The following is a 13,725-nucleotide window of genomic DNA, read 5'->3' as shown; positions in this document are numbered from 1 at the left end:
TTTTGCCAGTGGTGGCGAGGGGATCTCTTTTCATCATCCCTCATCAACGGATGAATTTGGTAAAGGGTATGATCAACTCGGTGCGTACTTTCCTAAAAAAATGTTATTTGCTCGCTTTCTAATATACATACATCTATATATACAATATATATATACAATTTTCTACACTGCCGTAAGATAACGGAACTATCAACTCTATACTTTCATCTCCTCATCTATCGTATGAAATATCAACTTTAAGTCAAATATTTGACATTAAGCATCTCCAACTATTTGTTTATTTTATATTACTATTTTATTGCATTGTTATAGCTTCAAAATTTAGTTTTCGAAGAAATGCAAAAAATAAAACTTTTATTTTGGGCTCAAGACATTGAATTGGATTTATGAATTTAGTAATCATATGGTTTAAAATTGTTATAGAAAATATTGATATCAACTACATTATATATTATATGCATTAAATAATTAATAATATACATTAAATATTAATCAAAGACTTTTTGTAGGGGGAGCAATAATAACCTTGTAGCCTTATATCAATAAGACGGACGGTCTCGGACTTAACCCCAAATTTTGTTGTTGTGGCTACAGTCGTTTTTTCACATTGACTAATATCAGCAAAATGTAAAGGAATGGGACGAATCGAATACAATGGAGATGATGAAAGAAAATCATACGCCTACGACTATCCACCCAAGAGATCATCCAAACCAATTTGAGACATGGGTACTTCTGCTCCGTACTTACTTTCCTATGCTATTCTGAGCCACACAGGTGTACTCTCCACCATCCTCTTCCTTGACGTTGGAAATATTTACATGGCTGATTACGTCGTCGTGTATTGTTACGTATTGGCCCACAACGAAGCGGGAATTATCCGGAATCTGAGAGAAAAAAATGCAAAAGGGAAATACAAATTGGTATGAACATAAGTAGCTTATCGTTGGTATGGTAACTCTTCGACCTGGGTTAAACTACACTCAAATGAGAAATGTGCCTTTTTGAAACAATTCCATCTATTTGATAGAGAAATCATCTCAAGCCATAGAACTGAATTCTCTTGCTGGATTGATTTTGTCGGCTCATCTGGGTGTATGAATTCACTTTTCTGACATGCAACGGAATATTTTCCCAAAGCAAACAAGGAGAGAGAAATAATAATCAACCGCTACACTACGCCCGACTTACTGAGTTGCTAAATCTACTATACTGTGGTCGAACAGAGGGAAACAGAGATAGATAAGAAAATTATCTTACCGGAAAACCATCCAGCTTCCAGGTGAATTGCGGTGGTGGGTTTCCAGTCCCAACGCACTTTAACGAAACGGTCGGTCCTGGCTGGAGAGTTTGTTCGGAAAACCAATATAGTAGTTCCGGTGTGGCATCTAAAAGATAGAGTGATAACAATGTTGTTAGGTTAGGTAAGATTTGCTCTGGTTGTTCATAATTCAACGCAGTTACGTAAGTGATATGGTATAACTTGAGGGTTATTTGTTCACATTTCAATAACTTTATTAATTTATATAAATATTGCTTCTGCAGCGTTTGAAACGAATGATGAACGACAAGTAAATAAATGATATAGTTCGTACACAGCAAAAAAATAATTTTGATATCACATCAAAGTGGATGCACTACAGTCATGTCGAAAATTTCATGTAATTTTTATGACCACATAAATAAACAAATGCAGTAAAAGCAGCGTAATGTCAGTTCATGCATTGTATTAATGATAATTTTGTCCTTTTTAGCAAGTAATATTACACCATATTTTCGATATCAAAATTATTTTTTTGCTGTGTATGCCTCCGCCATGGCAGGATGGCCAGACAGTCGTTAGTCTTTTATTTCTTTGATTGTAAAATAACAGAACGTAGGAAAAGGTCCTACCCGTGCGCGATCACATGTTTACCACTACACCACCGCTGGCATCAATGGTTGCAAACATTTATTTAAATAAACATACTTTAGCTTTAGAATGTTGCAGTTTTCATTAGTCGTTTTCCGGACATTCCGTTTGTACGTCTGTTTTTCGACCAATATGGTGCTAACGGAGGTGCCGCAGAATATTTAAAAACCACCGTGCAGGCTTCAATAGAACACTCAAAACGGTTATTATTTCTATGCAACCTAATATGTTTAATATAAAAATCTATGTTTTCGATAGTCACATTGCAAAATTTTACACGTTTACAGAATTTTTCATCCGATTTTTATCTCACTTCACATTAACGAATCAATCACGACCGACGACTTTAAAGTTTTCAGTTGCGTTAGGTCAGCGTTCGTTTGTGTAATTTTAAGTCATCCCGCACCGAAATTATTCTCGCATAATGTTGACTACACGCATGTAAAATTAATTGTTAAAAAGTAATATTGTGAGGTTTATGATGGAAAGTTGCAATAATAAGATCGCTTCTTTTGTGTGCGTCTTGTGAAACGTAAAATTGAGGTAAGTTTTTGGTATGTAGAAGCAGAGTCGACATCACCGTCGGTGCTGGTTTTGAATGGTTAAAGCAACAACTCGATCATAAGTGGTGTGGTGCGATATGAGGGGCTCGGTGGCTTTAGAGCGACCGCTTTTGCTTACTATACAAGATTCGTTAGTCGCTCTCTTTCTTAACTTAAATCTATCGCTTCATTTCATCGTGCCGTTTGACCAAACGAACCCGGCTGCAAACCTGAACTTTTGATCAAAATTTCTCGTGAGAGTGCAGAAGATTTCTCGGCTTCGAACAAAGCGAGTATCACGTCTGCACATTCCTATTGATCTGTATTAGGATGCGATCTGCGCTGGTATTGCATATTACAAAGTTTAAGATCACCAGTTTTTACACATTGAAGATGTATGTTAGTTCCAAGCATTGGTTCTGTGTGTAATTACAGCTGATCTGGCAATAATGGAGTAGCAACCGCAGGTGGTCAGTCATGCTCATTGAGGTGCTTCATTTCTGATAGGCCACCCTCCAATTCCATTCATAACCCTAAAATATGAGCCTTTCCAAAATATGATAAAGAATGATGAAGGTTTAGAGGTCACGATCAGTGAGCTTGCAAGAATGAGGTACTACGCGTTCTGATACACACTTGGATTTGTTTGCCGAGATGGACACCACCGAGCAGCTCGGCATTTTATTTTTGTTCTAGGCAAAAGTTGCTTGAGTTATTTCTACAAATGGTCCTAGCAGATCAATAATGTCACATTCTTAGGTTAGTAGTAAATAATCAAATTCGGGAATAATATCCTAATTTATGCAGAGGGTGGTGTCACAAACACGTGATGTTTTAGCACATAAATATATTCAGTACTTTAATTCAAAATTGCCAAATGTGATAACAATTTTCCAACCAAAAATTTAATACCAGTTTGTCGAACAGTGCAATTATTGATCTAGGATCTTGGTATCAGCGTTCTTCCAAAATACTAAACTTATAGCCTTCGTGAGGAAATAAACTACATATTGTACACAAAGTACGTATGATCAACCTAGTTTAGTTCCTAAGATGAGACAAATTTTGTTAAAAAAAAAATCAGAACTTACCTCCTAATTGTAGCTCTGCGGTGGATTGTATCTGCTCCCATTCATTGGACACAAAGCACTGGTACATGCCCTGGTCTTCCTTCTGTACATTTTTGATAACGATTCGGGGTGTGTCGGTGTAGATCTCTATCCGACTATCGCGTACGATTGGCTTCCCGTTGTGCATCCACAGGACTTCGTGGGCAGGAAATCCCGAAATAATACACTGAAACTGAGCATCTTTACTAACATCTACGGTTTGTACTTGTGGCTGCAGGTGTGCTGATAATGGTGCGGTAACGGTCAACGTCACCTGGATTGTCTCTTCGCCGGCCGTGTTGTTCACCCAGCAAAGGTACTTCCCGCTGTCCTCTAGGCGGGATTTGGAAATTTTGAGCAGCCCTGCCGAGACTATGCTGATTCGTTCGTTCAATTGCAGGGGAATGATTTGATCCTTTACCTCCTTGAACCAGCGGTATGTTGGCACTGGATGACCTTGGGCCACACAAGGCAACGTCACATGTGCATTCACAACTACGTGCTTGAGCGAATGTTTTTCTACATTAATTCTAGGTTGTACTAGTCCTTTCGGCTCAGTCACTATCACTCTACCTGGATATGTTGAAATTTGAATTTCCTCTGAGGGTTGGAAAACGAAATAGAGAATAAAAGAAACACCAGTCAGTTTGGAATGCATGACGAAGAAGTATTCAATTGTGCAGTTGTTTAAATATTCATTGGTTTTTCTACTAGTTGATTACACCTCTTTGAATATGAGCGCAGAAGAAGGAAGAAACAACAAGTTCATGCTCGGTTTGCTAACAAACATCCGTAGGTATTCTGTTAGCAGTTTAATTTACTCTTGAAGTTCTACATTTCACTATTCAGCAGATGTTAGTCTGAGCAAGGATACTTGAAGTTAAATTAATGATTTTTGTAACTGGACGTTGAAACGCACGTTTCCATTTCATATGATTACGCCATCGAATAACGATTGGAGTTTCTTTGTTCACCGATGAAAAAAGCTCCATTACGTATCCATTAATTGCATCCACCATTAGAACCAAAATCGAATGAATGGAATATAGAATGTATGTATGCATTATATACAAAAGAGAAGGTAGATCTGGATGAGGGTTCTCTGGTTTTTCTGTACTGCGATGCGAATTGGAGAAATTTTTTCTCGTGCAGTTTGTATTTATTAGACTGATGCAAAATTTTAAATGTTTGCTCCATTTAAGGTTCCAAATCGGCTTCCTAATTAGCTTCTCAAATTTTTAACCTGTTTGGTAAGAAACTGACTGTGCACAAACCATTTGAAGTTTGCATGGGAATTACTATTGGAAATCCAAACTTTTTGCTCATTACCTTTTACCGTTATTCAATATTGCTCCGAGAGAAAGTTCGATAGCTATGCTTATACGAAATTTTCTCAGCTACATCGAATTTTAATCAAACAACAAATGAAATAGTTACTAAATATTTAAGAAACTGGTAATCTTATGGCATGATCAAGCAGTTGCTATGTGGGCAACACTGTATTGTGCAGTGTGACATAGTAGCCACGATTTTTGTGATATATTTCACGCGCCTGAAATACCAATGTTGCCTGCTGAGCCATTTTTCCATTATTTTAAGACATCAGCGTCTTGAACCATTAATAACTTTTGTTCCATTCTTTTAATCTAAAAGTGGTCTTTGGCAAAGTTGTAGCTGAGTTTTTTTTGCATACAAATGAGGAGTAGTGTTAGAAGTATATAGACAAATAATTACTATGGGAAATTCTGATAAACTTCAAATGTTTGATGCACAGTCAGTTTTTATATAAATGAATTGAAATTTAATTAAGGATGATCAGGACCCTATTTGGAACTGCTTGAGCACTGTAGAGCGAAAATTGCAAATTTCACATCAGTCTAATGTATGCAGCCACCAAGCACTTCAAGAGCTGGGAAAAGTGAATTCCTTTTCACCTGGTTCATAAAATATAGTGGCTTATTGCGGTAACTGTGGAACGTTTCCGCAGGCAGAGCTTTTATCGAGAACTTATTAAATTGCAGTTCACAATATTGGTTACAAGTGGAATGCGAGTCATGCAACAACCATCAGCGAACTATTCAGTGCTTCAGTGCTGAGGATTGTCATTGTAATTGACTGCATAATTCTCACATTATTGATTTCCAAACAGTTACGTACGTAGAGTATTATTCACATTGACGGCTTGATGGATTGATTTTGCTTAATTCAGTTAATTGCGTTACAAATTTAGGTAATAGCAAAAACTGCACACGTTTGTCGCTAACGACATATAGAGTGTCCCATAAAGTATAAGCACACATTCAACTACCGCCTTTTCTACCCCGATGAAGTTTATCAGCTGTTCATCGATTTGTGTTTTTGTTTACTCATTTCTCAACAAGTTTGTGTGCGCAAAGTGCATTTTTTTTACAAAATCATCAAAATGCGAAGCATTTTCCCGGAAAAGCGCACACAGATTGTGCACAAATGGTGCACTATTCCCGAAAATGGAAGAAGTAAGTACCGGAGCAGTCCAAACCGCCATCCAAAAGTTCAGAGAAGAAGATACCTTAGATGACATATCTAAATCTGGCCGTAAAACGGGGAAAGGGGGGCCGAAAATGGCACCAGAGCATCGTTAGTAAAAAAAAATACCTCTGTTCGAGATTTGACCAAAACACTGAGAACATCGAAATGTAACGTCCAACGTGCCAAGACAAAAAACGGACTGAAAACGTTCAAGAAGCAGAAGAAGCCGAAACGAAGTCAGAAACAAGCCGCATTGTCATATTATCATGGACGATGAAACATACGTCAAATTTACTACAAGGCGTTTCCGGGAGACCAATACTATACAATCTGTGATGGTCAGGAAGTTGGCGATGCCGATAAGTCAATTTTTACCAAAAAAAAAATTGGTTTGGCAAGCGATATGAAAATGTGGCAAGTTTTCATAGCCATTTGTGACGTAGGGGACAAAAAACACTGAAATTTACGTTCGGGAGTCAACAAGATGGTCCAAAACTATTTTGGTTCGATTTTGTGTCAATGCACCACGGTAGCTTGGTACAAAGCAAACAATGTGCAATACGTTCCAAAACAAATTAATCCTCCAAATTGCCTGGATGCCCGGTCAATCGAAACTTTTTGGGCCCTTTCCAATGGATATCAACGGAAAACTTTAAGCCAGCGAAGTCAATCGAAGAATTTGAAAAAGACTGGACAAAAGTGGCCAACATTAGCGCCAAGAAATCTGTGCTGAAGCTCAAGGACAGCGTCAGATCGAAAATTCGCTCCTTGCAATACGATTAAAGGAACTGCGGATTATGTTCATCGAATTGAAATAGAATACTATAGAGAACATATATGTGAATTACAAATTTCAGTTAATTAACATTCCAATAATAAACTGTGATTATGGGAAACCCTATAAAGGGTGATACGGTCAAAATTTGGTCAATATCAACTTGACGTATTTCTTTCAATTTTGCATTTAAAAAACCTGAACACCCCTCATTTTGAAGGTGTGTGTGTGTAGAATGTTGCTCCTATTTTGATTTTGGAATTCACTCTTCAGTTGTCAAAATGCCGTCCAAGCAAGAAGAGCAGCGTATCAAAATTTTGCTCGCGCATCGCGAAAATCCGAGCTACTCGCACGCAAAGTTGGCAAAATCGCTAAAAGTTGCCAAATCAACCGTTACAAATGTAATTAAAGTGTTTGGGGAACGTTTGTCGACAGCCAGGAAGTCTGGATCGGAGGGAAATCGAAAACCGGAAGCCGCTGAGACGACAAAGAGAGTTGCCGGTAGTTTCAAGCGAAACCCTAACCTCTCTCTCCGAGATGCCGCAAATAAGCTGGGTGTATCGTCTACAACCGTGCATCTAGCCAAAAAACGAGCCGGACTATCGACTTACAAGAAGGTAGTGACTCCAAATCGCGATGATAAACAAAATACGACGGCCAAAGCGCGATCCCGGAGGCTGTACACGACGATGCTGACGAAGTTTGACTGCGTGGTAATGGACGACGAAACCTACGTCAAAGCCGACTACAAGCAGCTTCCGGGACAGGAGTTTTATACGGCAAAAGGAAGGGGAAAGGTAGCAGATGTTTTCAAGCACATGAAACTGTCAAAGTTCGCAAAGAAATATCTGGTTTGGCAAGCCATCTGTACCTGTGGCTTGAAAAGCAGCATTTTCATAGCTTCCGGGACTGTCAACCAAGAAATTTACGTGAAAGAGTGTTTGAATAAACGTCTGCTGCCTTTCCTGAAGAAACACGGTTGTTCCGTACTGTTTTGGCCGGATTTGGCATCTTGCCATTACGGTAAAAAGGCCATGGAGTGGTACGCCGCCAACAACGTGCAGGTGGTTCCCAAGGACAAGAACCCTCCCAACACGCCAGAGCTCCGCCCAATTGAGAAATACTGGGCTATTGTCAAGCGGAACCTAAAGAAGACCAAAAAAACTGCTAAGGGCGAGCAGCAGTTCAAGGCAAACTGGCTTTCTGCGGCGAAGAAGGTGGACAAGGTGGCTGTACAAAATCTGATGGCAGGGGTCAAGCGTAAGGCTCGGCAATTCGGATTTGGAAAAGCGGAAGCCTAACTGAATATTTTTCCTGAATTTTATACTAATTGAACTTGAAAAAGAAATTTAATTTGATTTTTTAAATCAACGATTTCACCGATTTACACGCGTTTTCCCTTGACCAAATTTTGACCGTATCACCCTTTAGCTGCTGAAAATTGACAGGATTTCCTTTGAAGATCATTTTTAGCTTGAGTGAGTGACGAAGGCTGTTTTGTCAATTACGCCGTGTTTAGTCGATATTTTGCAGCACCTTATCCGATGTGCATAAATCTCTGCATAATTGTGTTTTATGGGCAATAATACAAATTTTTACAAAACTTCGGCCATTTTCGATGCTGTATTTTTTTTTTTAATATTGTCTTTGCTATTTTTTTTAAATTTTAGCACAAAAGCATCAATTCTGATCAAAATACCGTCTGAGACAAAGTTGTAGAGAAAAAAAAGTCGTTCTGGGAAAATACGTACGTGGGAAAATACGTGTTTTTTTTTTGAAAATAATTAAAAAAGTTTAGAAAACTCAAACATTTCAAAGTGTTTATCTTTAATTATTTTATTTTTATAAGAGAAAAGCTTATAACAAATGCAAACGTTTGGAATATTTAAAACCATGGATACTTGAAAATTGGCAAAAATCGTTTAACAAGAACTTTTGATAAAATTGATTGATTTTTATAATTTAGCCCAAAAACAATATTTGAGTAAAAAAATAAAAAGGTTATATTCCTTTCAATTCCACTTAAATAATTTTGGTATCCATGACAAAAAAAGTCCACGGTTATTTTATTAATCTACATGTTTTAGGAGAAAAAAATGGAAATTTTCATCGTTAAACTGATTTAATATCCGTGTTTCAACTTACGCCACTGTATGGGGCAAGATGAAACAACACAAATCATATTTCTATCGTAATAAACAAGTACATGTTTTTGCTCTAAACTATAGTTTAATTCTTTTTTACGCGTTAAAGAAACTTTTAGTGCAAAAACATCCGGTTTATGTTACTTTATGATTTTTCCAGAGAACCTTAAAGTTTAACTTTGAAAAAAAAAAAAAACCGTTTCAAATTGCTTCGGTGTACCTTGTACAAAGAAAGCAAAACATTCCTCGCGTTTATATGTAAGAGTGAATTGTTAAATGAAAATGGAACATTTTCATTAAATGTTCTATCACATTCAGTAGGTGAAGCTCCTTATAATTTATCCTACCTGTTAATCTATTTACAGTTCTGCAAGAATACGTTTTGTACGCATCACTTGGTCCAGCGTTGTTGATGTACAGATCGCCGTTCGATAGCACGATATACTTGCCACCGATGTCGGTGTTCGGGTACAGATGCACACCGGTATCTTGTACCCAGGCCGTTACTACTACATAGTCCTGGATATAGCTGGGAACCTGCAATATAAAATAAAAAGATACTTTCTTTTTAATCAAGGTATGTATCGCGAGATGAAATGTGTCGAGATAGGGATGAAAGGAGGAAGCAGCTTTTTTCGGCATCAGCAAAAAATCCTGACTCCCGGGATATTTGCGGAATTCCCGGGATTCCCGAAAAATTGAATATTTATAAACTTGAATGGTGCAAAAACAAAAAGTAGAAGGGTCTGTGCCTAGGGGCACAAACGGAAGCTTGACGTAGGACCGCTAGTGGGCGAAATAAATGTGAAGAGCATTAAGTTCTTGTAATTGATCAAATAATATCTATTATCTCAACTCTTTCCGGTTTTGAATTGTAGGCGATCCAAATTTGTAGTAATCTTTTTCAAAAAGAAAGTTGATTACGAGAATCAATCAGGGTGGCCAGTGAATTTTCATTTTGAAAATCCCGGTTTTTTCCCGGTTTGCCCGGTTCAAATCTTAAAAATTCCCGGTTGTTAATATGCAACAAAAAAAAAAAAACAAAATTTACTGATAGGATAAAAAGAATGTGATGTAAGAAGATTCCCAAGATTCCGGAGCTTTGAAATTTGTGTAGAGTCTGAAACTAGAACTTTTCTTCAAAATTTGTGATTAATAACATGCTTCGTGATGCAAGATTTGGAGAAACAATAATTAAAATGTGACATTTTTAATTTTTTTCAAGATCACAGATTTATAAAAAAAACATCATACTTATGAGTCGTGGAGTCATAATTGTCACACTCTGAGACTTGGAAGCATTTTAAGGGTAGTAACAAATTACATAGCAATCTGTAGAATCTGGCGGACAAACCTTGGAATTTTTAGTAAAATTTAAAAAAAATTAAAAGTGTTGATTAAAAACAAATATTGAGAAGGATTCCCACACAGTTTTCGAAGGACAAGAGCAGATTTCCAGAATTATTCTTACATGAAATCCATAGAAATTGTTAGATGAATTTGGAAGGATTTCTTTGGAGAAGAATGCAAGTTCTAAATTAAACTGTTAGGTAATTTTAGTAGATTAAAAAAGAATTGTGAAAATAAAAATAAAACATTGCAGAAAATTCCTACGTGGCATTGGAGGCGAACCAACCCAAGGCTGAAAGTCTCCCTAATAAAGATAAATAATAATAATAATGATCGGAATTCAACAAGAAACAAAATTCTTAAAATGTTCTTACAATAATTTCAACCCTAGTGCGAATGATTCATCACATAACCCAAACAAAATTGATTCCAAAAAATTTGCTGATAATTAGAAAGAAATTCTTTAAAATACTCCAAGGGGTTTATAAATTAATTTTCGAAACATTTATTTTGTTTTGAATAGAGTTAAAAGAAATATTTGAAAAGATTTTTAAAGGAATCAAAGTCTCCGGATAGGTGGGAACGGGAATTATATGAAGGATTCCAATAAATTCTTAGAAGGGGTTGGAAGAAAATTCCTAAAAGAATTCAACGGTAATTATTACGCGGAGTGTTTTCTGGTTTATTTCAGAACAATTTCAAGATAATTCAGAGCAGAATTCCAAGTTAATTCTGGAATTCATTATGATAATTTTGAACAACGAAAAAGAGACGGAGAAGAATAATTCAGTTTCGGTTTTTACAAATATTTGTTTCCAAACTCCAGCATCTTCAATATTTTTTTCTTTAGAAATCAACATGTTGCACACATTAGAGAAAATTTTGGAACTTGTTGTAAAAGGCCAGCTGTTAGAATATTTAAATAGTAACTGTTTGTTGATACCGGAACAATCGGGATACCGGGAAGGCCATTCTTGTGAAACCGCGTTAAACTTAGTGTTAGCTAAATGGAAAGAAAATTTGGAGCATAAAGATACGATTGTTGCTGTGTTTTTGGATCTAAAACGCGCTTTTGAGACAATTTCTAGGCCCTTATTGTTGAGAACAATCAAGCGCTTTGGAATTTCGGGTTCTGCATACAAATGGTTTGAAAGCTATTTATCTGACAGAACACAAAGGACTGTTTTTAATGATTTTGTATCTTGTCCCGTGGACAATGACCTTGGAGTGCCTCAGGGAAGTGTATTAGGGCCCCTTTTATTTATTATGTATATTAATGACATGCGACGAGTTTTACGGTTTTGTGATATTAATCTTTTTGCTGACGATACTGTGTTATTCATTGCAGCTAAAGATTTAGAAGAAGCCGTTTCACGCTTGAATGAAGATTTGCGTTCTCTAAGTAGATGGTTGAAGTATAAACAATTGAAATTGAATATAAGTAAAACTAAATTCATGGTAATTTCGCGGAATCGTGTAGATGATGATGTCTCTGTTGTTATTGATGATGAGACACTTGATCGCGTTCAGGAAATTAAATATCTTGGCGTGATTATTGATGACAAACTCAAGTTCAATTCTCATATTGACAATGTCATCAAGAAAATTGCCAAGAAGTATGGAATCCTATGTCGCTTGAAAAACGATTTAACTATTGGTAGTAAAATACAGTTATACAAATCAATCATCTCCCCTCATCTAGACTTTTGCCCTTCCATTTTATTTTTGGCCAATGAAACACAAATATCGAGATTACAGCGTTTGCAGAATAAAGTAATGCGTTTGATTTTAAGATGTAATAGATTCACTTCCTCAACTTTTATGCTGGACGCTTTGCAATGGCTGTCAGTGAAGCAAAGAATTGTGTTTTTGACTATGGTGTTCATTTTTAAAGTAGTTAACGGTTTGCTGCCTCGATATTTGTGTGATCGGATTGAAAGAGGAAGTGATTTTCATAGATATAACACTAGAAACGCGGATGAAGTAAGAACACCACATCTTTTGAATAATGCTTCACAAAATTCATTATTTTTCAAAGGTATAAATGTTTTCAATTCGATGCCTAGACACATCAAGCGTGCAACTACACTTACAGAATTCAAGAGACGCTGCATTTCACATGTAAAAGCTGTTTATTGAGCAGTTAAATTTTTATGAATGGATAAATCATGTATCTTGACAAAGTTATCTCTAACGGATTATTTTGTATGGAGACTGTCATATAGACATTTTAGTAATTGGTGTAGCATATACAAAAAACTACATTGTTTGCCTCGATGGTGATGATGGATTTTTAGTTTTTTGATTTTGTAGTAGTAATAGTAAAAATAGCTTTGAGTAGTCTACGATGGTTTGAGCCTCGCGCGCGGAATACAGGTATAAATGACTAATACGTGGAAATTGTGGCAAAAGCCTTGAATTAGTAAAGGGTTGGCTGGAAGTCGTTTCCTTGGATATAGTCCTGGCACTGCGGAAGCTTAAACGTGTAAATCCCAGGTCACGTGTAAATGGAAGTATTGTCGAGGACTATACTTGGACTTTTGATAACTAGTTACACCTTTGAATGTTTTTGGTTGATGCCTATAGCATATTTAACAGGACATTTATATCTGTAATTGTAACCAGCTCGATTTTGTTTGCAAACCTGGTTAAAATGTTTATATTTAATTATCTTAAAGATAACTCGTCCAGCTCAAACCTTTGTAGGGGTAAGAGGTGGGACCATCATCATCATCATCATCATAGAGGACCATGCACTTTACATCTGAAATTGAAACGACAAAAATCAATTTGCAATATTGCTGAGTGATTAAATTCTAAAAACAATAAGACGGTATACTGAAGAAAATTATGCAACAAATAGAGCAAGACATTCATTTGCTAAAGGATCACTCTGTTTTAATGGTTTATTCTGAAATTCTGATGTAAAAATTTGTTCCTATGATATCAGGCATAACATTTGATAACGGCACAAAAGCATTTGTAAACAAACATTCTAAGGCCCTTTACACGCGAACTAAAGCACGCCCACGCAAACCAATACCACTTACGAAAAAGGTGATAGTTGCTCCTATGCGATGATGTTGTTGGTTTGCGTGGGCGTACTTTGGTTCGCTTGTAAAGGGCCTAAGAAGGTTTGTTTACAAATGCTTTTGTGCCGTTATCAAATGTTATGCCTGAATATGGTTAATTTATTTTCCCGGTTCTCTTGCAGAATTCACGGGGTTTTCCCGGTTTTCCCGGTTACTTTCCAAATTCCCGGATATTTCCCGGTATTCCCGGGTTTCCCGGATTGCTGGCCACCCTTGATCAATCAAAATCACTTGCACCCCTGCTTCCAAGTTTGTGTGGTCGTTGGGGGCTTGTGGTTCTGAATATGGACAAA

At 36.8% G+C, this 13,725-nt stretch overlaps 2 protein-coding genes across 6 annotated transcripts in view; one reads left to right on the top strand and one right to left on the bottom strand.

The window, feature by feature from the left end:
• The window catches only part of Dscam4 (Down syndrome cell adhesion molecule 4), a 360,507-nt gene that overhangs the window by 40,345 nt on the left and 306,437 nt on the right, over positions 1 to 13,725 (bottom strand). For all 5 annotated transcript variants that reach the window (XM_065221640.1, XM_065221642.1, XM_065221643.1 and 2 more), the window contains exons 7-10: positions 9,338 to 9,527; positions 3,546 to 4,163; positions 1,261 to 1,388; positions 751 to 887 (exon numbers count right to left, since the gene is read on the bottom strand). In XM_065221640.1, the coding sequence (XP_065077712.1) occupies positions 751 to 887; positions 1,261 to 1,388; positions 3,546 to 4,163; positions 9,338 to 9,527 (1,073 nt within the window). The remainder of the gene's footprint in view (positions 1 to 750; positions 888 to 1,260; positions 1,389 to 3,545; positions 4,164 to 9,337; positions 9,528 to 13,725) is intronic.
• The window catches only part of Etf-QO (electron transfer flavoprotein-ubiquinone oxidoreductase), a 476,511-nt gene that overhangs the window by 264,575 nt on the left and 198,211 nt on the right, over positions 1 to 13,725 (top strand). The gene's annotated exons all lie outside the window — the stretch shown is intronic.

The sequence above is a fragment of the Ochlerotatus camptorhynchus genome, unplaced genomic scaffold, assembly GCF_037179485.1.
Source record: "Ochlerotatus camptorhynchus isolate MF236.1 unplaced genomic scaffold, CSIRO-AGI_Acam_v1.1 ptg000146l, whole genome shotgun sequence".
In the NCBI taxonomy this organism is placed as follows: Eukaryota; Metazoa; Arthropoda; class Insecta; order Diptera; family Culicidae; genus Ochlerotatus; species Ochlerotatus camptorhynchus.
The sequence above is the reverse complement of the archived record's forward strand: the minus strand, read 5'-3'. Positions and strand labels throughout refer to the sequence as shown.